Source organism: Zeugodacus cucurbitae, chromosome 2 (assembly GCF_028554725.1).
Source record: "Zeugodacus cucurbitae isolate PBARC_wt_2022May chromosome 2, idZeuCucr1.2, whole genome shotgun sequence".
NCBI lineage: Eukaryota > Metazoa > Arthropoda > Insecta > Diptera > Tephritidae > Zeugodacus > Zeugodacus cucurbitae.
Genome location: NC_071667.1, coordinates 63,806,196 through 63,830,429, shown reverse-complemented (window position 1 = coordinate 63,830,429; position 24,234 = coordinate 63,806,196). Strand labels below are relative to the sequence as shown.

Sequence of the window (24,234 nt, the reverse complement as noted above, 5' to 3'; positions counted from 1 at the left end):
TGACATGTTTGTTTAAACCCGTGCAAAGCCGGAGCGATTTGCTAGTTTATTAGATAAATTGCTAGAAAAGTTTCTCGAAACCACAAACGAGGAATTATTGTTAAAAGCAAAGATTATATTCCTAAGTTTCCCATTTTGCTTTGCTTCGTGCACTTTCTTTTCATAGACCCATCCATGAACTTAATATTTGTAAAGTAGATGAGGGCGCTAGGCATGCAATAAGTTGTGGATCATACTGTATATTCCTCGGCTAGTTATATTTGAAATTTTGTATCTTGAGCTATCACAAGTGTGCGCTGCTAAATGAAAAGTGATCTATTTTTGGGTTCTTTGACATTATTCACGTGTAGCGCTCTGTAAAAATATTCTCTTTTACACTTACTTGTGTCCAATGCGTCATCGATTTCATATGCCGACCCTTCCATTTTCCTTCTCAAATCAAATAACGATTTGGGTAATCCTTTAAAATGTATTCTTAATATCTTGACTACCGAAAAGTATTCAAAAATTATTTATCTCTTTCTTAGCTCTTTGCTGTCTTCAAGCTGTGAAGCATATTACCAGAAAATGGGCGAAAAGATCGTCTAAATTTCACAATTTTAATTAACTTGCATTCATAATGTAATTAATATTAAATAGATAGCTCAAACTGCAACTACAACAAATACGTATAAACACATATAGTGACTGTATGTATATCAAAATGCACAAAATATTCTTCTTTTCTTTGAATCGTTAGAATATTAATGAAAATATGTGCGAAATTGTAGCAAAATAATATGTTTAAGTGTACACACATTCATACACAGACATATGTACTTATACACATTCACATTTTCCTCAGAACTCTTTACATAGAAAACATTTAATGCTTATTTGCATGCCAAACTGCTTTGGGTCCAATGCCCAATCCCAGTCCCTGAGCGTTGGCAAATGGTAATTAAAATTTCAACCAACCAAATATAAACAAACTTTTGCTTAGCTAGACGCACACGCACCTACACACACATACATACGAACTAAAATAGCTTAAATCGAATGCAGCAGTAGCCATTTATAGCACAAAGATACAATTTTGCTATTGCCAAATTTCAACTTCGACAAGCTTGAACCCTTTGTAGCAGCCTTTCGTAAATGCGCAGCCGTACACTGACGCCTACTAATGCACACACACGCACGCACGCACGCATGCAGAGGATGTAGCAAACATTTGCAAATTCCCAAATTAGAAAATTGTAAAGTTTCCATCGTCGAATGCGTGCATCGAATATTCCAAACAACCGAAATCTTCAGCTACACCAACTTTCTTTGCAGCAAAAATCATGCTAAGTAGCCTTATACACCACAGACACATACGCACATACCTACACTTTCAAACTAAAGCGAGTTTAAAGGCACAGCGTAGCCAGCGGTTGTGCGCTTGGGTCTTCTGTCTTGTTTTCGACTCTGTTTTAATTAAATGCAGATTACGCAATTCTAAGCAAGTTGTTTATTTCTTTTCATTCTTTTCATAGGCGAGTAATTGTTTTATTTAAATTCAGCTGAAGCTTCGCTCTGCCCCCAAAAGCAATTGGTCTAATGCTACTATGTACATCCACATGTGTGTTCTGGCTTTCTAAATTCTAAATTTTATCAGCACATTTGCATTTAGGTTCTTTAGAAAGAAGTGCCGATTTTTTTTACAAAATTTAAGTATAGAATTGATAACAGAAGAGAGAGATACTGTATTTGATTTTTTTTTTTAATTTTAATTTTGCTACTTTTGTGCAGATTTCCAGTTCACCGATTTAAACTTTTTCGGCTTCAAACAGATTTTTCATTTACCTTTTAATGAGATTTCCTAGGAAATTTTATTTCTCAATATATATTATTGCGTGGGTGTAGCAAAAGGAAGCATGTGTTTTGCCATTTGACCTTTCTTCTAATGTGAAAGCCAATTAGCTATGACATAACATTGAGGGACAAGAAACACGGACATTCAGTTAAGGTGCGCGGTGTCTACGGCTGGAGACTGGCATTAGTTTGAACTTACTATACATTACTAGCTGGAAAGCATCAAAAACTCAACTCAATATCGAATTTAAACCCTACTAACGTAGTAAAATAAAAGATTCCCTGGAATACTTTGTTCTTTTTCGTGAAAAGCTTGCACCGAAGTTTAAGTTCATAAGTCAGTAAACTTAAATTGTTTACTATGATGCAGAGTCTGATATTCGCGATGGCTGCCAGGAAGAGGCCCAAGTCCAAATGCAAGATTCTGCATCATTCGTTCGTTGATTGGGCAGCTGAAAGAGCAGCTTAGATGAAACATCTTCTCAACCAGTTGGAATATGGTTGATAGTCACTGAGTGATAGTGAGAGATGAAATGAAGACCTCAGGTGTATCAAACTATATATGTTTTTTGATATTATTAAATATCCAAACGATATTTACACTGATTGATTGTATGCGATCGCTCTCCTGCCTTTTATGCCTGTAAAGATAATAATATGGGAGTCAAGGAAGAAATAATAAGACAGATAATAAGAAAAAATAAAGAATTATTCTTTATAAAATCACCTATGTTTTGCTGAGGGATCGAGTAGATGATAATTTCAGCAACCCCAAACCCCGGATGAAAATTCATACTCTACCGCCTCATAGATGAGTACATCGCATCAACTTTAATCCAAGCATATATTACCAAAGAATTCAGTAAAAAGTGCAAGATTACTAGCGCTAGTCATAAATCCATCTAGCTTAATTGAGAATAATTGCTTGCTCGAAGAGAAATATTGTATTATTTTACTTAGAAAACACTAACAAAATTTGAATAATAAAGTAACGAAGTTAATTACAACAAATGTTTCGGCATATGCATTCTAGCAATGCACTGAACAACACAAAATCATAAATAATCGAAACCATAAATATTTTTCGGCCTAGAGTAATTTACCCCAAGGTGCTTGTGTCAGTAAGTCTCTTATATGGAAATTTATTACAAATTTAGTAGAAAATAGTGAAAGTGAGTATGCATTTAATATTTATTTCGTTTCTGCTGAAGTTTGTCTATTGCCAAACAATAAACCATTTGGAGAGCATTAATTTTAATATGCTAAATGTACTGCGAAATTTATTTCATAAATGTCATTTAAATGTTTATTTATATACATACATACATACGTACGAATAGGGGCAAAGCAAGGTTTTGAAGAATTGCATAGTAATAAACTACATTTAAGATTTTCGGCCATACAACGTGCCAGTGCCATTTATCCTACCACAAACAACAACTAAGGTAAACGGGGCGAAAACATAAATATAAATTCCACTTAAAAACATATTGTGCATTCAAATGCTTGCGAGTGTGTGTGTGTGCATTTCATTTTGTGGGCTTTCGGGCTATCAACTAGTAAACTTTACTATTTTGCAATGAATGCTAACAATGTTGATAGAAATTTTGTTTGCTTTTTGTTTTATGCTTATCCATAAATCACTTTTAGTGCTAATTCTATTAAAATTGCTTATTCCGAATAATTTTGAGCAGCCTGTTATGCCGGGAAGATATGAGTTTGGAATAAATATTTTTATAAAATGCATTAAGATATATTTGTTGGTATATTTGGTTTATTTTGAATATAAATATATTTTCTAAAAAGGCTAACTGTATTTCTTCAATTTAATTTAGATAAATTGTGCATCACGGGACCAATTTTGGTATAGAACTTATTCCAAATAGTGCCATTAATATTTATTATCTCTCATTAAAGATTGTCGAAATCGGTCCATAACTACTCAAAGCCACAAATATTAGGTTGGCAAATATCTCCCTTCCACCTGTTTGTCTTTTGAACTTCGCGGCTACGTATAAAGCGCTACTCGTATCTGACAATATTATACATATTTGAAAGGTCTTGGAATTCATTAACGCCGAAATTCGAGCTATTCAAAAGTTTTCCTTCGTTAAAGGCAAATCCGCTTGAGAAACGTTCCGTGAGATTAATGGTGTTTTAGGGGATGGTACTCTATCACTTCGAACTGCGGAGGAATGTTGTTGAATAACCCAGCCGGCGGAAGATCTGTGACGACGAATACCGATCAAATCAATGAAAAACATCGAGTTAGATCGGCATGTGGCAAATCGTGACATCGCCCAGGAGATGGCAGTTAGTCAGCAAACCATTTTAAACCATCTGTAGAAGGCTGGATACACAAAAAAGCTTGATGTTTGGGTGTCCCATGATTTGACGCAAAAAAACCTTCTGGACCGAATGAACGCCAGCAATATGCTGCTGAAACGAAACGAACTCGACACATTTTTAAGGTGAAGGTGACTGGCGACGAAAAAGTGATCACATACGACAATATCAAGCGAAAACGGTCGTGGTCGAAGGCCGGTGAACGTCCCAAACAGTGGCCAAGCCAGCAAAATTTTGCTGTGTGTTTGGTGGGATTGGATCTACTGCGAACAACTGGACCCTTTGAAGCTAGCGATCGACGAGAAGCGTCCAGAATTGGCCAACAGGAAGGGTGTAGTGTTCCACCAGGACAACGCCAGATCACACACTTCGTTGATGACTCCTTAGAAGATACGGGAGCTCGGATGGGAGGTTTTAACGCATCCACCATATAGCCCGGACATAGCGCCAAGTGATTGCCACCTGTTCCTCCATGGCGAACGGCCTTGATGGTGTAAAGTTGAACTCAAAATAGGCTTGTGAAAAGTGGTTGTCCGAGTTCTTCGTTCTTCGCAACTAAGGAGGGGGTCTTCTACGAGGGGGATATTATGAAGTTGCCGTCTAGACGGAAACAGATTATCTAACGAAACGGCGCATATTTGAACTAAATCCGATCACTATAACAATTTTTAAAGCATTGAAAGCAAAAATGCGGAAGGCGGATATTTGCCAACCTAATATAAAAAATGAGCTGCTCCAAACATCGGATCTACTCCCGATGATTAGATGATCTTATACCATTGCTAAATCAAATGTCTTAAACTTAAGTGAACGTATTCTCTTGAATATAAAGTAGTTTGGTGCCAAAATTTAATAAAATCAGTTCATAAATAGCACCGGTTCTCATATAAAATATAAATATAATTAATTTCGATATGAAGTCGACTTTAGGTCCAATATATATAGATCTGTGTTATCTTAATAAAATTGTGTGGAAATATTTTCTCGAGCATACTTTAGTTTAATACCAAAAGTTGGCGAAATCGGTGCAGATCTTAAGCTGGATCCCATATACCTAATATATTATCCGCTTCTTAGGTTGACTTTATGGCACATGTATCAGTGATATAATTTGTGGGATGTCCGACGTTATTTTAAATATAATGTGCTTTTATTTTTATGCTGAAACATACACTTCTTTTATTTCTTTTTATTAATTTCATGCTAAGCGTGTTCTAGAGTTCAGTTCCATTTCCTTGAATATGCATACGTATATTTTTAATCGCATAATACGATACACATGCAAATGAAATATGTTCATCTGCACATTTAAATGTCACATTCACCCACATAACAGCACATGTGAGCTCATATACAAAGCTTTTATTTCATTTGAAGACTTTTCCCTCAAAGTCGCACGCATTTAACTAAATTTGCTTATTTATCTGCCGTTGGTTTTCCACAAATGCAAATACGTATACAAATCCAATACAAATGGATATTGTTTGCTTTAATGAGTTTTTTTCCTGCCACATTCACTTTCCGGCATCGAGATTTATAGCCGCAGAAACACATTTTCAATTCCGACTCGCCTACATCAAGGTGTCGGCGCTGCTGGTGCCACGTGTCGTATAAGTGATTTTTATTTCATTTCGCAACCACCTATGTGTCTGAGTGTGTGCAATTTTTAGCACTGAAATGAGTGATTAGATTGTTTTTCGCTTTAATCTACGAACAAATATTTTATAATTTAAAACGTTTTCGTTTTTAAAATATGAGGTAATCCAGTAGACGCAACGGTGTGGGCAGCGATTGAGCTGCTAAACAGTAATAAAATGAGCTTTTAATTGGCTGGAAATTCAAGCTTTGTGGCAGGCAAATGTAATTAGTGCCAAAATTTAGCAAAAAATATGAAATAAGAACAAATAATAATTATAAAATGTAATAGATACTCTGTTGACATCAAATACATCAAATACAGGACCGGATAGGTTCGAGAGCTTCAAAATCGAATGAATAATAAATTTAAATTATAATTTTAATGTTTTATTTGTATTTAAAAATATAAACATACGCCTTTTTATTATTCTAACCAACAAAATTTAAATGAAAAAATATTATTTTTATCTTCTTGATAATTAATACTATATAATCAAAATCTTTTCAAAAACTTATCTAATTTAAAATTGTATTTATTTTTTTTTTCAGCTAAGCGAAGACATCGGCTATGTGTTATACTCCGCATTGGGCTCTTTCTACTTGCCCAGCTGCATTATGGTATTTGTCTATATACGAATTTATTTTGCCGCCAAGGCGAGAGCGAGACGCGGCATCAAAAAGCATCCGCGTAAAACAAACAACGAACAGGTGAGTCTAAGAAATCTATATCTCCATTTCAATATATAGTTGCCTCTCTTAAAATATTGTTCTTCCACTTGATTATAAGTGACTAACAAATTTATACGCCTACAATATAATTACAAGTGTCAACAGATCAAATAAATGAGGCGAATGACAGTCGGATATTACTTCGATTGTTGCTTCGTTGAATAAGCGTTTCACGTTTTCATTGTATGAGTACTGTGATTGTATGGAGGAAGTACGACGTGTAATGTCCTTTTAATATTTATTGTTGGCTTTGGACTAAGAAATTATTGTGTAGCCATCAATATTAATTAATTAATTATTGAAAGAACTAAGTCATGCATATTTTCTGCCTTTATATTTTATGATCCTTCTGTGTAGAATATTACTATAGTAGACGCGACATAAAATCTAAAATCATAATCATTTTCGCCATTAAGTGTTAGGTCTACAACTTTGCTTCCGCCGTTTTCCAAAAGATGTCTCTCGGATAAAGCACTGGTCGATTAAATCGTTTTATATCGATCTTGGACATTTGTGTCAGCATTAATCCAACAAAATGTTTGTAGAGATCTGTTTGCATCCCAAACTTATTCTCAATTGAAAATGTCACTTTTTGAGCCGAATTCTCCACATTTGCGGGAATGTCTCTAGGGTCAAGCACTGGTCGATTAAATCGATTAAATCGTTTTATATCGATCTTGGACATTTGTGTCAACATTAACCCAACAAAATATTTGTAGAGATCTGTTTGCATTCCAAACTATTTCTCAACTGTCAAAATGTCACCTTTTGAGCCGAATTCTGGACATTTACACGGAATACGCATGCTGCCAGAAAGATGGTCAAAAATAGTAGCTAGCGGCGGCCAATATTTTTAATAACATTTTTATACAAAAAAAGCCTTAAATTTACAAAACGGCGGAAGCAAAGTTGTAGACCTAATAACTACGCCCAATATCGTGTTTTAGAATATTTAGAACTAAGAACAGGATAACTATATATTTAACCGAACATTTAATCCTTTCGTAATTTTTTATTTAATTTTATTATGAGAATACACTTTTTGACCCATATAATTGGTTTAAGGCCACGGAATAACGAAAATCATTACATATAGTATATGGCGGCTCGGGCAATTCATGGACCGATTTCAACTATTTTTGCCACCAAGCTACACTAGATCCAATGTTAAAAGTTCACTTAATTTTGCTAAGATATTTCCCATATTAACCGATATATACGATATAAAGCCCCCAGGAAGTTTGAATATTATTAATTAAGGTATGTGGTGACTATGGGATTCACGCTTCTAAAAGGGTTACCCTCATGTTCAATATCTAGAGACTTGAAATGTTATAATTCCATTTGAAAACTTTTTTTCGATCCTGTCTTTGTGCAATTTACGCAATCTATATAAATATTTTTATTTGCAAAACATTACAAAAAACTCTGACATGCAGCCGATAATATATGAAATAAATACAGAAATGAGATATAAAACTGAATTAATTAAGTATGCTTCTTAATTGTAATCAATTCATAATGATTTAAGTAAGATTTGTTCTAATCTCGCCCATTATTTGCTTAGAACAACTCATTAGTTTTTTTTTTCTTTGATATCTCACAGAAATTCCAAAACACATTATTACAATCCAGTTAATTTATAAAACAACTTAACTAACCGACTGATTCTGACTAATTATTGCAATTAACAATCCGCACTAAATGAGTTATTATTACGAATTGCTACTAAACAGTTAATTTATGGCGCTCATCTTCGCTCTTCTCCTGGAAGTAACTTAAAAACAGTTAGCAAAAGTAAATGAGATTACAAGTAACGAGTACTTAGTTGAGCTAAACTCTATTAAGTGCCATTTTTTTCGTTAACCCAATTGGACAATTTGCCAAAATCGAGTTTAAGCCAAAATGGCAATTGCAAATGAAAAACGGTAACGAATTCGCATTTAAAAAGCGGTAATTAGCAAACCAGTTCCCCAGCTAGCGCACGAAAGCAGCGAAAGGATAGAGGAGAACTAACAAAAAAAAACCAAGAATAAATGACGACAAGTAATAAATGAGTTTAATGGAGTCGCATTACTCATGGCGACACGTAAAGCAATCCAAACGAGTGGGTGGTGAGTAGTTGGCTGACAGACAGCACAACTCACCACACCTCACCTCATCAGCAAACTCGCCTCATCATTATACACTGTTTACTCTCTACTTATTTTATTTAATTTTTTTTTGTGTCACCCGAATACCGAATACGAGTAATGAAAAATGACGTACGTGCCACTTTGGCGCACTCATTCATACTCGAATAACGCTGACAGATGAGCTACCAAACGCTGTAATATGTCAATTACACTAACAACTATACCTCAAACATGGTGCATACAAATTTGTTAAAAATCGTCTGAAGCAGAAAAACGGCAAATATTGTAATCGACAATTTTCCAATTCGTCGCATTTGTGCTGTTTGTCAACTTTTTTGTTGTCGTTCATTATTATTATTCTGCTTTTTTTGTTGTTGTTTTGTTTTTTTGTATTTTAATATACTCACATGCTCGCATTACCAATGCCGCCAGGCGCCTCCACTGTGCTTAACTGTTATTGGAGTATTCGCTGTGCGGATTATTAATGAATTTACAAGACGAAGCATATAATCAGCACAGAATCTGTTTTCAATTTGCGATTGCTGTGCATTCGAGTCTCGATATGTTGTGAATTCGTTGCACAGTGGCGGAGAGTGAAGGGATTTATTTTATTTTGGAGTAAAATGGTTTTAGAATGTAGCAGACTAATGCGAATTGTGTGGGTTAACGCACTCATATAGTGAACTGGTATGCCTCATTCTACTACAACTTGTTCTAATTTTTGTATATGAAATGTTCCTGTATTTCGAAAACAAATAGTTTTGATAACAGGCAGGTCCCCTGAATGTATATATTATCAGAGTATTGAGGCGCAACGTCTACGGAACCTTATCAGATCAGCTTACACAAATTTCCTTTTACCCTAGATATACATACTATTAGCAGACCCGGCCACACGTTGTTGTGGCTAAGGTATACATTAAATTAAGTTGGTCCAATCTTGGCTTCGGCGACGATATTGATTACTCGAGGTCGATTTATGTTACGCAGCATCATGACAACTGACACTACTTTTAATTGCAAAGTGAGTGGTGATAGTACAGGCAATTTTAAATAGTTTGGGATAATTAACTACGTCATCCTGGTTTGTAGCTGTGTCAACTCTTCTGGACCGAAATTCTAAATTGTCGCATTAAGATCATCGATATCTTTGTTTGTTTTTTTACCACAATATAGGTTATTCAATCAGTCATTTATGGTTATCATATTGAGGTTTCATGTCAGGAAAACTTCTCTTTCGAGTCAATGAAGTGACAGAAATCTGTAGGAAATGCTATTAATCTATCGAGGTGTCAACTGCGACCCTACCATTTCCAACTGATTCTACAATCGCAATTTGATATTGTTGCAAAAACACTCATATGTTAGTTGTTAATTGGCGATTCTTTATGTGTCACCACAAATTAAATGATTTTAGGCATGCGAATTGGAAGAGTCTGGCGTAAATTACCGTAAACGTTCATCGACAATCAAAATCTTTTAAAGTCTTGTGCAGTACCTCCCGCGACTTCTTGAATAATTGGAAAATCTTCGTCATAGCGCTATTTTTGGCGATTTTGCCGACTGGTGTTTCGTGCATTTGCAATTAAGGTGTAATTTCAAAGCCGAATATGCCGTTTGTTTGCCGACTAACAGGTGACAAGATGCCCCTATTCCCGAAAATGAGTGAAATTGGTTCTGGAATTACATCAGCCCTCATATACTATATATGATGATTTTCTATTGGATTTTATGCCGAATATATAGGCCAAATTGTATGTTATCTTAATAAAATTACATCAATAAATTGCGAAAGTATAAAATGTTCGGTTGGACCCGAACTTAGCCTTTCCTTATTTGTTATATGTTTTTTTGGGCTATCGACACAACCTTATACAATTGAATAATAATAAAAAATATTTTAACAAAGCAACAATGATAACCTTCAAAATATTATTTTTTTGTTTTCTCTTTTTATATTTTTGTTGTCAACTCGAATAAAATTCTCTTACTGATATCTTCCTCGCAATTTTTCCATATTTACTCACTTTCTAATCGTTTTCTGGTCTTCCACGAATATTTCAAGACTAAAATTAGCCAGATCGGTTTGAACTTCAACAACCAATAACTTCCCGATTTGAGAAATTTTTTTAATTTTCTTCGCGGAAAGTTAAAAAAATTTAGGGGTGGACCACCCTTAACATTTAGAATGATGAAAAATAGATGTTGTCCGATTCTCCACCCTAGCCGATATACACACTAAGATTCATGAAAATCGGTCGAGCGGTTTCAGAGGAGTTCAATAACGTACACCGTGACACGAGAATTTTATATATTTGATATAACCCTCGAAACATTGACCCCTCTCTAGCTATGTGTTGTTGCATAGAAAACGCTCTAAGGGCGGTGGTAATGAGAAGCATCACACTCACAGCATAAATGCACCACAAATTGAAAACGAGAAACAAAACGCTGAATTATTTAAGTAATAGGAAACCCCGAATCGGAGCCTATTTGTTTGCGACGAACAATCAGTTCACTTAAGCATGCAATGCACGCTTGTCTTTTTTCACTCCCGGCGAATATGAATACCTATTTTCATGTGGTTTTGTTGAGATTTGCTGAAGTTCGTGTGAAAGTTCTGCTTTTGTGACGATTATTGAAATGTGATTTCTCTGGAGACCACATGAGAATATGCAGTGTGTGTGTGGGGAGTGGATATTTGCTTGACAAATACGGTCGGTATTGAATAGATATTTGTTGATTTTAGATGATTGGAAGCGCTCGCATATGGGCGGGTATTAATGTTGTTTACATATGCTAAGCACGTTTCAGATATGAAATAATTATTTGTACAGGATTATAGTAATACACATTTATTTCTGAGAAAGGATAAAATAGTGTGAATAACAAATATTTTGTTTTCTAAATTCTACCGAATTTAGGTACTAGAATTAAATCACAATTACACTCAGTCTTAAAGTATGCATGTCTGATCATTCTCTCTATCCCGTTTCTTCTCGCCGCAGGTAACGAGCTTCACCACCATCGGCAAGAAGGGCACCATACCCATGCCGTCGTCGAGTGCCATGAGCGCGCTACAAATGAATCAACAGCGTCAAATAGCCACCATCGAAACACCACCGAACAGCGCCTCGCTGCCAATGCAAATACCCACAGTGACGTGCGATCTCGCGTCCGACATTTCCACCTCTGAGGCTGCCGATATGGAGCCGCATCCACTTGTCTATCCCAATGGTAATTCGAATGTACCGTCCCCGCTTAGTATGCTTACGCCCGGCTCGCCCAACTGCACGCTCAGTGCGACGGATAAGGAAACGCTGAAGGTGAGCACAATAGCGACGGGACGAGGGGCGCTCAATGTGCCTGTGCCGCCGTCTATGGCTGCCGCAGCAGCGACAGCTAATTCGAATACACCCAACAACAATAACAATGATAGTGTCGCGCCCATTGACATGGATGGCACAGCGACGGCGACAACAACGACAACGGGTGCAGCAGGCAATACAGCGGTTAGTGGTGCGACGTTAACCACACCGAACGCCACCGTTGGCGCTTCGCCGAATGAGCTACGCGTCTCACCTATTGCCGCACGTTGTCGTGCGCTTTCGGTGGGAATCGATACCGATATGGTAAGCGAATTCGATCCATCCAGCTCGGACTCGGGTGTGGTGAGTAGATGTGCGGTGGTGAAACCGTTAAAGTTTCGTCTCTGTCAACCGATATTCGGACGTAAGACGACGAATCAAACGCGTCGCAATGAGGCAAAGGCGGCGGCGACGGCCGTGGCGACAGCGAAAACGCTGAAACCCTGCGAAGTGGCGAAAGGTGAACTCGAACCGGCCATACCGAAGCTACAGAAGCCACGCGATCCCGAGAAGGAGAAGCGACGCATCGCGCGAAAGAAGGAGAAACGTGCCACGCTCATATTGGGATTAATTATGGGCAGTTTCATTGCCTGTTGGCTGCCATTCTTCTTCCTCTACATACTGGTGCCGGTCTGCGGCAACTACTGCAACATACCAGATTTCGCGTTTGCGGTCGCATTTTGGCTCGGCTACATGAACTCCGCCTTGAATCCGGCCATTTACACCATCTTCAATAAGGACTTTAGACGCGCCTTTCGTCGCATACTATTCAAGTGATGTTTGGCCTATGTGTGCTGTTATCGGTGCGTTCATGCGAGCATTGAGAAGGCCACCGAACGTGCCATGGGCAGCACACCCGTCGGTTATGGCATGTACCATTACCGGCGATAGATTTGGTTATTTGCTTTTGTACGCTAAATTACAATAACAAAAACAGTAGCAAACACCAACAAATATCAGAATCCAATCATTTATGCTGCACTCATGCGAAGTACAAGCAAGGTAAACAAATAACTGTACTTTTTTTTCTACAGCTGCGCTTCGTCTGCGACTGCAGAGCATTGTCATTTCAAATGCCTTCGTGTTTTATTATTGCGATTCGTTCGGTTTTAGTGTTTCAATAACATTGCTTTAGTGCTCTCTGTTATTGCCTTGTTGTTGTTTAGATATGCCGACGTGCGTACGTGTGTATAAAAATGTTATTGCTTATAGTTATAGTTATAGTAGAGAAAATCGTTGAGAATATAAAATTAATGCTCATTTTAAAGCAATGAATGGCTGTGAATCCAATGGGTAATTCATATTGCTTTTAAATTAAGTGTGTTATTCTTTTCAAGTAATTTAAATATAAATAAAAAAAAAAAGAAAAATAATATTTATAATCTCTTATATTTGCGAATGAGAATGGCATTTGAAATGACGATGTTAAGCCGCAGATTTAAGTATATCTTGAAAGAAATCTATTGAAAAGAAGATGGCCCAGATGTTGCTATGTTATATATTTATTTTATTAAAACTTATATTTATTCATTTATTTAATTCACTTGATTATATTGTTATTGGTCCAAACATACAATTAATTATCTATACTACCTATCCAACCGTCTTCAATTGGGAAAAGCAACTTACAGCAACAATCATTTTCATTTATTTAAATTAATTTTATCTTTTAAGTGGTTCAGAATATCACTAACGTAATGAACTTATCGGTTTTATAGCCCGTCGCTACCATCATAATATAAAAGAAAAATCATCAGAGCAAAAATCAGAGCAGAGCATAAGAAAAATTAGTTTTATAAATAGATAATCCTGGGCCAAATTTTTTCAAAAATTAAAATGGCAGCCTCAGGAAATCGACAGTTAATTGATCTTAAAAAAATATGAAATTTTGAAAAAAAAAGCTTCGATCAGGCCCAGGATTATTATGTAATCTAAAAACTGCATAAATTTTTTTTTTTTTTTCAATATTTGTTATTTATTGAATCTGCTCTTTGGAGCCTAACAATAAGTTATTAAATCTTAATTCTAATGAAAACTAGACAAGCTCAACCAAGTGATTGAGTTGTTTTGGTGAAACGTTGCTCATCAGTGTGCTGGCATATCTCTTCTTTTTAGACGTGATTGATTGCAAGAATGTACTAAAGCGTTAGCCAATGGGTTTGGGTGATCTCGGAGTTTGGATAAATATTTGTGTCTGCTGTTCTCTACTCTCTTTCTTTACCATAGGGATACCAAGATCTTTATGGATATTTTCATTGCGCATGTACCATGGTGAGCACGTGATTGTTCTAAGCATTTTTGATTGAAATCTCTGAATTATATCGATATTGGTTGCACAGGTCGTACCCCACAGTTGAATGCCATACATCCAAATCGGCTTTATGACCGCGTTATATAACAGAACTTTGTTGTCTAGGCTAAGTTTTGATTTTTTGTTTAGAAGCCAATTTAAATTTGCAGCTCTTATCTTCATGCAGGTTATTTTGCTCGATATGTGTTTTCTCCACGTGAGCCTTCTATCTAAGTGAATATCAAGATATGTTACTTCAGTCGCTTGGGGCACTAAAATATTGTTCATTTTAACTGCCGGGCACGTTTTTGGTCTTAGGGAAAATGTAACATGCTTGCACTTTTGTTCGTTTACATTTATACGCCAGTTGGTTAGCCATTCTTCGACAAAAATCAAATGATCTTCTAATACTCTTGATGCTATAATTGGGCATTTGTTTCGGCTCACTAAAGCTGTGTCATCCGCAAAAGTTGATGTCAAAACATTACTAGCTGTTGGAAGGTCAGCTGTATATATTATGTATAGAGTTGGCCCTAAAACACTGCCCTGAGGTACACCAGCTCTTATTGGTCGTTCTTCAGATATGAAGTCTCCTACTTTGACAGTAAACTTTCTATTTTTTAAATAAGACTGCAAGGTTTTATGCATTTCGAGAGGTAAGCTTTTTTTAATCTTATATAAAAGCCCGTCATGCCACACTTTATCGAACGCCTGGGCCACATCTAGAAATATAGCAGAACAGTACTCTCTATACTCGAACGCCCTTCTGATTTCGTTAGTAATTCTATGTACTTGTTCTACTGTGCCATGTTTTGCACGAAAACCGAATTGGTGCGGTGGTATTACATTATTTTCATGGAGGAAAGGAGACATCTTTGATAGTTTTTAGAAAGACAGGGTAGAAGACTGATTGGTCTGTATGAAGACGGCTGTGCATAAAATTAATTAAAATTTACTGAGTGGTTTTCGAATTACAGTTATCACCAGTTCAAAAAATATAGTTTTGACAAAAATGAATTTAAAGTTTCACACTAGCGTTTTGTAGTAGCCGAGCACTGTTTGTTATTTGTCGAATAACTCGCAAAGTAATTATCGGATCAACTTCAAATTTTCAGAGAATATTTTTAACATATTACACTTTATGAAAATGCAGAATGAAATGCAAATTGATTTTTTGAAAATCCTGACTACCCCTAACCCCTTACGCCACGTCCAGCATAGACACGGGCACGATTTACCGATGTGTGCGGTCCCACAATATCGTCCGTGAAATACAAAAATTGTCCAATTACAACGCGATTGCGTTGATACCGGATACTGCTAAAATGATTTCTCTGTGTGTAATGGTCTTGTTTTGACATATTTTTTTCATAAAGAAACGATATTTCCCAAAAAATTTCTCTTTTCAACTTCCGAAAATATAATTTCCATTTAGACTACAGAGATGTCATATTTTTTTGCACGATACTGCGGGCAAAATCAAACGAGTTTTATTTTCAAACATTGAGTGCGATGCGAGGACGTCGAAATACACGCATTATCGTAAAATCGTACTTACGTTGGACATCTACATTTGCCAACATATTTTTGAATTTGTGATATGCCCGCAATTAACGCATCGCAGCGCCTGTACCGCATTTGTCATGTCTACGCTGGACGTGGCATTAAAGGGCTATACCAGTGTATCCCATGAATAATTAGGCGATTTTCTTAAATGAGTAGCAAAAACGACAAATTTCAAAAATGTTATTAAAGTTAAAGGTATTTCCTATACAATGACCTACGATTTTTTAAAAATATTAAAAATTAACAAAATGGCGTAGTTCTGAAAAATGATTGTGGTTTTTTAATGCAAAATTTTCAATTATAGACAATTTTCAACCAATCAAAAAGATCCTAGGTCATTGTATAGTAAATATATTCAACATTACGCAATTTCAATTTCGATCGGTCAGTTTCACGTTGAGTTATGATGTCAGCAATTTGGAAAAATGTTGATTCGAGGAAAGAGAAAGAAAGAGATGGAAAGAGAGGTTTGTACTTACGAGCGGTCGCTCTTTGTAAGGCTAGCATTCAAAAACTATTCAAGATACGACCTTACCGCTTTCACAGGATATTTTTGAAAGTATAAACTAACGAATAAGCAAATAAAAAATCGATTTTTTTGAAAGTGTCACACTGGTATAACCACTTAACGCTTTACGGTTTGATATCATAATGTAATATTTCAATCAAAGTTTGCTTCCTTCATAGATGTCGTCGAAAATGCATTAAGCTGAATGCAAATCAGAGCATTGGCAAACTTGCCAATTCGTTATCCTCGTTGTCGAACAAACTTAAACTTAGGATTTCAAATATGTATATGATATTCTTGAGTGTATTAAGAGCTATCATATCTTTCAGAAGCGAATAACCTATTGTAATGCCAACGCAGCCGCCCCAGTATCTAATACAAATACTTCCTGCAGATAGTTTTTATTTTTTTCAAATAATTTTCTTCGAGTGCATTGATAAAAATCTACAAGTGAACACCAAATAAACCAACAACAGTCACCTAGAGTTGATAAGCTTGTCAGATTTTACATTTCAATTTTAGTTTTCATAGAACTCCAATATACAATGGTTCATATAAAATACAACTACATGTATGTATGTGCCCATATGCATTCCGAAAATACCTAATTGCAGCAGCAATATTCTAAATAATTCTTTTCGCAATAACACCGCAAGGATTATTAATTTGAACACACCAATAGGCCAACTAAATGCACTTGTTCATATGAAAACAAAATAAAAAATCACAACAGCTGTGTGTGTAGTTCTATTAAAATTTTCTCAGAAATTTGGCCAATATTTATAACTATTTCCAACCATTACACATATATACACTTACAGAGATGCGTATGAAATCATCTTTTGCTTTGTTGCATTCTACTAAGGGTTTGCGCCTTTTTTTGCTCAATCACTTTCATAATTTGTCAACTAAGCCTAAACTATTACCAAATAAACAAATGAGTGAACATGTGTCTGACCGCAAAGTTTTTTTGGATGCTAATAAAGATGGACAAAATGACATTTGCATGCAGTGATCCAACTAAGGCAGTACAGTGTTTGTCACATATATACATACATGGATATATGTTTAAATGAGTTTCTGACATTTATGAGACTTTCATTTTGAGCGTGTTGTTTAAAGCTTTATATGATTTGTTTCTCAGGCTAAAGAATTTTCAATTTCGTGTTGTTGAGAAATATTGACATATAAATGCATATCTCGAAATTTCTTATAGATTTGTGTTTTTAATGCATTTTATTTGGGCAACAATATATTAATATTATTTATTTTTGTCTACTATAAGCATATAGGTACAGGTATATATCGATAAGACAAAAAGTCTTCTTTAAAATACCTTCACATTTAGTATTTAGTTTATTACGCACTATCGATACCATACTGTACATCGCATATTCCCCCCTCCTGTCAAAATTTTGAAATGTTCTTTTCTGTATGCATCCACAAAACAACCAAAAAGCTTACAGTATCACTTCGTTAGCAAATATTTTATTATTAATTACAGTTATTCTTACGAAAGCTTGAAATATGTCTACGGATTATTTCTTATTTGTTAAATTTATGTATTTGTGTAAATGAAATATGTCTTGGTAGCGCTGCCATCAGTTTTCTGTTGACATTTAATTCGAGTTTTATTTGCACACATTTTATAAGTTGACAGTTAAGCACGCACACAAACACAGCAACAACTTTGTGCACATAAGTTTAAATTTATTTGTACATTTTTCAAATTGATATGCGCAAACAAAGACAATTGTAGACGAAGATAAAACAAACATTTAGTGACACTTATGGTTTGTTTATCTTTGCACATTTCTATTGGAAATGCGATATTTTGAAAGATGATAACTAACAAAATTAAAATAAATATTTAATAAGAAAAGGCGAAATTTATTTGAAAGTAGTGTGATGAGTAAATAGTCCTTTTTTTATATTTTATATATATTTAAAAGCTTATTTTTAGTTTATTATTGAATTTGAAAATAACTTCAAAAGTTAATTTATGTTGAATCTGCATTGATTTGAAGAAGCAGCTGTTTGCCAGGGCGTATGAGTAACATCGATTACAATATTTAGTACATTTTGCACTACTTTTCAGTTATTCTGGATGAAATAGTGAAATTCAATTATCACTAACTAATCTGAATAAACTACGAAATAACAAATTTTCCCAAAAAATTGTATTTGCTTACATAGTTGTTAACCGGGGCGTATGAGTAACATCAACGAAATAGTATTAAGGCAGTAGTCTGCTTTACAGGCTTCAAAAAATCGATTTCTTTGTTTTGTTTTAAATCTCTTCCAAAACTACCCAAAAATATGTCTTTAAAATTCGAGAGGCCAATTCGACATATTTTCGAAGCTAACAGTTTTAGTGGCCGAGCATCGAGCAGGTGCGAATGCTCAGACAGACCATTAAAGCGCGTTTTCTCGAGTTTTCATTTTCACAAAAGTAGGACAAAAGTATTATTTAAACTACTTGTTTTGCAACTTAAAGTCAATTTTTATTCTTAAAACAGTGAATTTTTTATTTCAAACTTAGAAAAAGTTTGGATTTTTATAACTTCTTCGGTATTCTTTTAGTTCATAAAGAAATGAAACTTATAAAAATTTAAAAAAGATTTGGTTCGACTGTTTCAGATGCATCGTATGACCTACAACACCGGCACCGATTTACAAGTGCAGACTCCAGGCGCTCCAGAAAAATACTTACAATTTTGAAAAAATTTCAATATTTTTTAATAATAAATATTGTTTTTTAAGCCTTAAATATAGTACACTATAGTCTTAAAATTTCGTTTACCGCAATCATTTCCTTCCCTTACAAACAAAAATTGCTAAAAAAACGCTTTTTTCGGCTTCTAAAGCAGACTACTGCCTTAATTTTAATAGATCCAACTATATGTATTTCAGTACGTTTATACAAATATCCTGGTCGATACATTTAAAAAAATGTTTAAAATTTCTATATAACTATATAATGCATCCAAACACCAGCTGACGACTCTTAAAATACCAGATTGCACACATAAAGTGGCTGCTGAATGTCTGCTATGATTTGATATGCAGTAGCTCACAGTGGCTGCAATGAAATATCATTAAATAAATATAATCAACACAAGTAGTATATAAACTGAATTAACGCGAGTTTATGAATCAGTTTAATTTCTTGCCATATCTACGCATACAAACATAATCACAGCCATAAATCCCCTCGTAAGCTACTGCTTTAAGCCACTTAAAACCAACCAGCAATTTCCATTATAAGTGTTAATACACTTATTTAAATTGAATGGCTATCTCATAACTCTTTGCAGCAAGTGTTTATTGTTTTTGTGGTGTTGTATTTGGTGCTGTGAAACTTTGATTACTAACATACATACATATATATTTGTATATGCCACAACCGAGCGAGTGTAGATTATATAGGAATATAGTGTATCTACATATGTATGTGCATGTATATTGAATGCCAACAATAATGTTTCACACCTTGTTGTTAATCAAAGCCTTCTGCTGTCACTTAATCACCTGTACACATATACACGTTTATTTATTGCGTACATTTCATCAGCATACGACGCTAAATTACTTGTCTTGCATAGCAGAATATTAAAAAAGTTTAATGTTATTAAAGTCAGTGCATGCTTGTGTGTGTTTTACCCAGTACATAAAAAGGGGTGCTCAATATGGATGAGTTATGGCTGATATAATATATTTTCTATGTTTTAATTTAAAATATATGTATATGTTTCATTTAATCCATTTACATCTTGAGTCTTAAATTTTCATATAAGGCCTCTTATATATATTTTCTCTACAATGCATTCGATGTAAAATCGGAACCACACTCTCTTAATATAATATATTATTTTCCCTTCGCTACACGGAAGTGCATTGGCATCACATCCCACTAACACCAGCTCACACCTATTGTACACCCTGTATATTAATTCATCGAGAACATACATAAAAGATGCGTTGAGTTATGTCTCAGCTGATGCCATCGAATATGCAGATACGAAAATAAATTAAAATTCACTTACATACCTACATCCATTGATATACATGCCTGAGCACACTCACATGTATTTATGCGTGCTCATATAAGTCCATGCATATTGAAACAACCATCTAAATTTTATATCAGCGGAATGAATTCTGTCCATGCGTTCATATGGCGAATGACGCAGAAAGTGGATTAGTTTAGTGCTTTCGTTTAATGTGGTGATTTTAATAGCCAATTAATTTGAGTACATTTAATAGTTATAGCCGCCACTTTAAAATGGTTTAAAGTTTTTTTTTTTTTAAGAAAATTAATATTGAATAAACATAAATAAATTTAAAAACATTTCCTCACTTCGTAAGAATTATCTATTAAAATAGAAAAAAATTAAAAAATCATTGCAATATGAAGAGGTTTATAAGCAAAAAATGTTACATATGGTCACATATGCGGCATAAAGTCCACTAGAATATCGAAATTCGTTATAGATTATATATGGAAGCTGTGGTGATTGCTGGACCGATTTCAATATTTCCAATAATTTACGTTCTCTTAATATTGTTAAGATATCTCAGTTATTCACCGATATATGCGAAATAAAGGCCGCCGTAAACTGAAAATATATATTAGGTATATGGGGGGTACAGAAAGTATAGACCCGATTTTGCCCAATTTTGACACAGAAAATTAGCTGAAAGCGTAGAGGTCCACATGTTCGATACATACATGTTATAAAGCTAAAGTCCGATTTTGGCTATTTTTATACGGGCTATACTGACATACACAATTACTAGACATACACTATTTCTTCAAAGTTTTGTTCCGATATCTTAACCCATGTTTCATTTATAGATTGATAAGTGAACTATGGGCTTTAAAATTGTGGTATATGGAAAGTAGGCGTGGTTGTGAACAGATTTGGCCTATCATTAGGATACCAGGAAAATGTTACGAACCAAATTTCGTTGAAATTGGTCGAGTAGTTTCGGAGATATGGTTTTTGACCCACAAGTGGGTGGACCTACGCCCATTCAAAATTTTGTATACAAGTGTACAGAAAGGCCAATAATGTTGCATTTGTTTAAGAAAGCTTATTTCGGATATAGATCTAATAAGAATTACCGAAAATAATATACTGGATTACATTATACTTTAAATCCACAAATTCGTATACATTCATACGTGCATAAACATCTACATTTACAAACCAATATCAATGTAATTCAGCGCAGTCACATATGCCGCTATGCATCTCTGCAAAAAGTCCGACATAATTTATATTTCCATTAAGCCAAAGTCAATGTCGTTCCCCATTTCCACTTGAGTGAAGCCAAAAACAAACAAGCATAAATATGTAATTACACATGTATACAAGTACAGCTGTGTACGAAATAATAGCACTATTCAATAGAAGTCAATAATTGAATTTCTTATAAAAAGTTTATTAATTTTTTTTCTGTGTTGAAATTGAGAACGAACATAACAGAAACATTAATTTTACATATTATATGGCTTTTATTAATATAAAACCGCAAAATTTTTCAATATTAATAATAAAATTAAAAAAAGGTCGAAAATTCGTTTTTCAAAAAAATAGTAGTATTTTTTAAAAATAAAAATTATATATAGATACAAACAAATGTGGTTCAGTATTTGGTCGAAAAGCCCCTATTATATAAAACTGCATTACAGAGAGAGCGGCATAGAGTTGATTAGGCCTTCATAACGGGTTTAGGCATTTCTTCCCAAGAATCCTTCCCTATTACCCAAAGTTCGCGATTAGCTTTTCTGAATATCACCCTATGGGGTATCTATGGATTTGAGGTGGGACCATTGCACAGGCCAGGGAAATCACTACTTTGGCTAGCCGACTAGTATGTTTAGGGACATTATTCGGCTGGAATACCCATTTCAGAGGCATTTATGGTAACAATGTGCTACTCAAAATATCAACATTTTGATCATTGACACTGTAGATACGATAGGTCCAACACCATAAAAATAAAAGACAAGCACAAACTAATATTTTTGATCCTCCATGTTTTATCGTTATCGTAGTGTGTAGCACCACCATAGTATTCAGTCTTCGGAGGATGATGCACATACTGTCATGAACCTGTGCCTCCAAAAAGAACGACTTTACTTTCACCAGTTCATAATATATTACGTTTGTCTATCCATAATTATTAATTACGTTTTCCACACTAATGACTCTGATGCACACACCATTATTATTTTGAACACAACTGTATTTGTGAGTAAGCAGAAACTGAGTCGTCGTCGGTGTAGGTTTAATATTAGCAACAGTTAACCTTGCAGTTTATAGTTTTTGTGAATCATTACCCTATGGACGCTTAGTCACTCGAAGACGCATTCACAAAAAGACGAAAACTCACAATTACTCACAAACACATACTCGAAAATAACTGTACACATATATATATGAGCGCAGTGACATAAATAACGCTACTTTGAAATGTCTGTTATAAATAAGATTTGAGGAAGGTCACTTGCGGCTGAAGTAAAACCCCAACACATGCATGCATGCCTATGCGCTTAATAAATGTGTGCCGGTATGTATGGATGTGTGAGCATTTAGTAGCAAGTGGGGAGAGGGAACGCTCGGATGCAGCAGAACTCGAAATTTTCACAAACTCATTTAAATTAATACAGTTGCAAGAGCGATTGAGTAGGTATGCAAGTATGCAAGTGCATCTGTGTGTATGTATGTATATGCATGCAAGCCAGGAGTGCACACGATACCCTCTTCGCATATGTGTGTGTACGTGTATTGGTGTATGCAAATACTTTTGTATCTATTTTCATTTTTTATTGCGTGTTGTTGTTGTTGCTGCTATTTGCAACCCATTAACACATTTGCAAGACCAGACAATATTGACATTGACACATTCACCAACGCAACCGTTTACTCTGGTAGGTCTGTTTTTTTTTTTTTGTTTGTTTTTATAGCTTTTGCTCTTGTTCGACTCGACGCAGGGTCATGGCAAGTGCCAATGCAGGCAGCCTGTGGTCGGCACTGACATTGTGAATTTGTCTTCAAGGGAGTTTGTATGTATATGCATCTATGCTTTCATATACCACTAGTTCATATATATTTACTAAAATGCTTGCTTAATTGGGGGCCTATAGGCTGTAAATAGTACAGATTTTGAGTGCATACATACATGTGTATACAATTTTACAAAGTGCTGTTTTACCTGTAATGCATTTATTGGTGATTACGTACTCTAGTTTACCAAAAGTGTGTGCTTTTGAACAATTTCATAGGAAGTAAATTTTTCTTTAGAAAATTCTAGTAAACCTATTAAATTTTTCATTAGAAGTTAGATTATTGTTTTATGATTATAAGGTTATACTTTTATAGCTAGTAGTTACACTTGTAATTGAAATATACACTTAAAAGGACAGTAGAACATGACAAGAAAACTAGTAAAAAATGTATACGCCAAACTGATGCCAAATATATCCACTTTAAGCTCAACAGTACATTAACCATTCAATAGTTTTAGTTCTGTCCGATTAATGCACTCTTCTTGAGAATGGAAAGCCCTATAGGTGGTATTTCGACCAATCTGTTTAACAAGCTACTTTTTAAGGGGTTTGACACTTTTTTGTCGTGAAATAACAGTTAATAGATATTAAAACCCAAACAGTTCAAATGTTAACGAAATCTGCAATTAAAGCTTTCTCAGAGCTTCCATTGGAAAAGCTTGATGTAAGCTTGAAATGTTTAATAGTCTTTTTACACTGGAGCTAATTGATCAATTAACCGGCCTCTGCGCGATTAAACCGCT

General features: G+C 34.9%; 1 protein-coding gene across 1 annotated transcript in view; it reads left to right on the top strand.

Annotated features, from left to right (window-relative positions):
- Positions 1-24,234, top strand: part of LOC105215456 (alpha-2B adrenergic receptor) — a 304,745-nt gene that overhangs the window by 194,090 nt on the left and 86,421 nt on the right. The window contains exons 3-4 of the mRNA XM_054225198.1: positions 6,367-6,525; positions 11,690-13,051. Of these exons, the coding sequence (XP_054081173.1) occupies positions 6,367-6,525; positions 11,690-12,826 (1,296 nt within the window). The 3' untranslated portion in view covers positions 12,827-13,051. The remainder of the gene's footprint in view (positions 1-6,366; positions 6,526-11,689; positions 13,052-24,234) is intronic.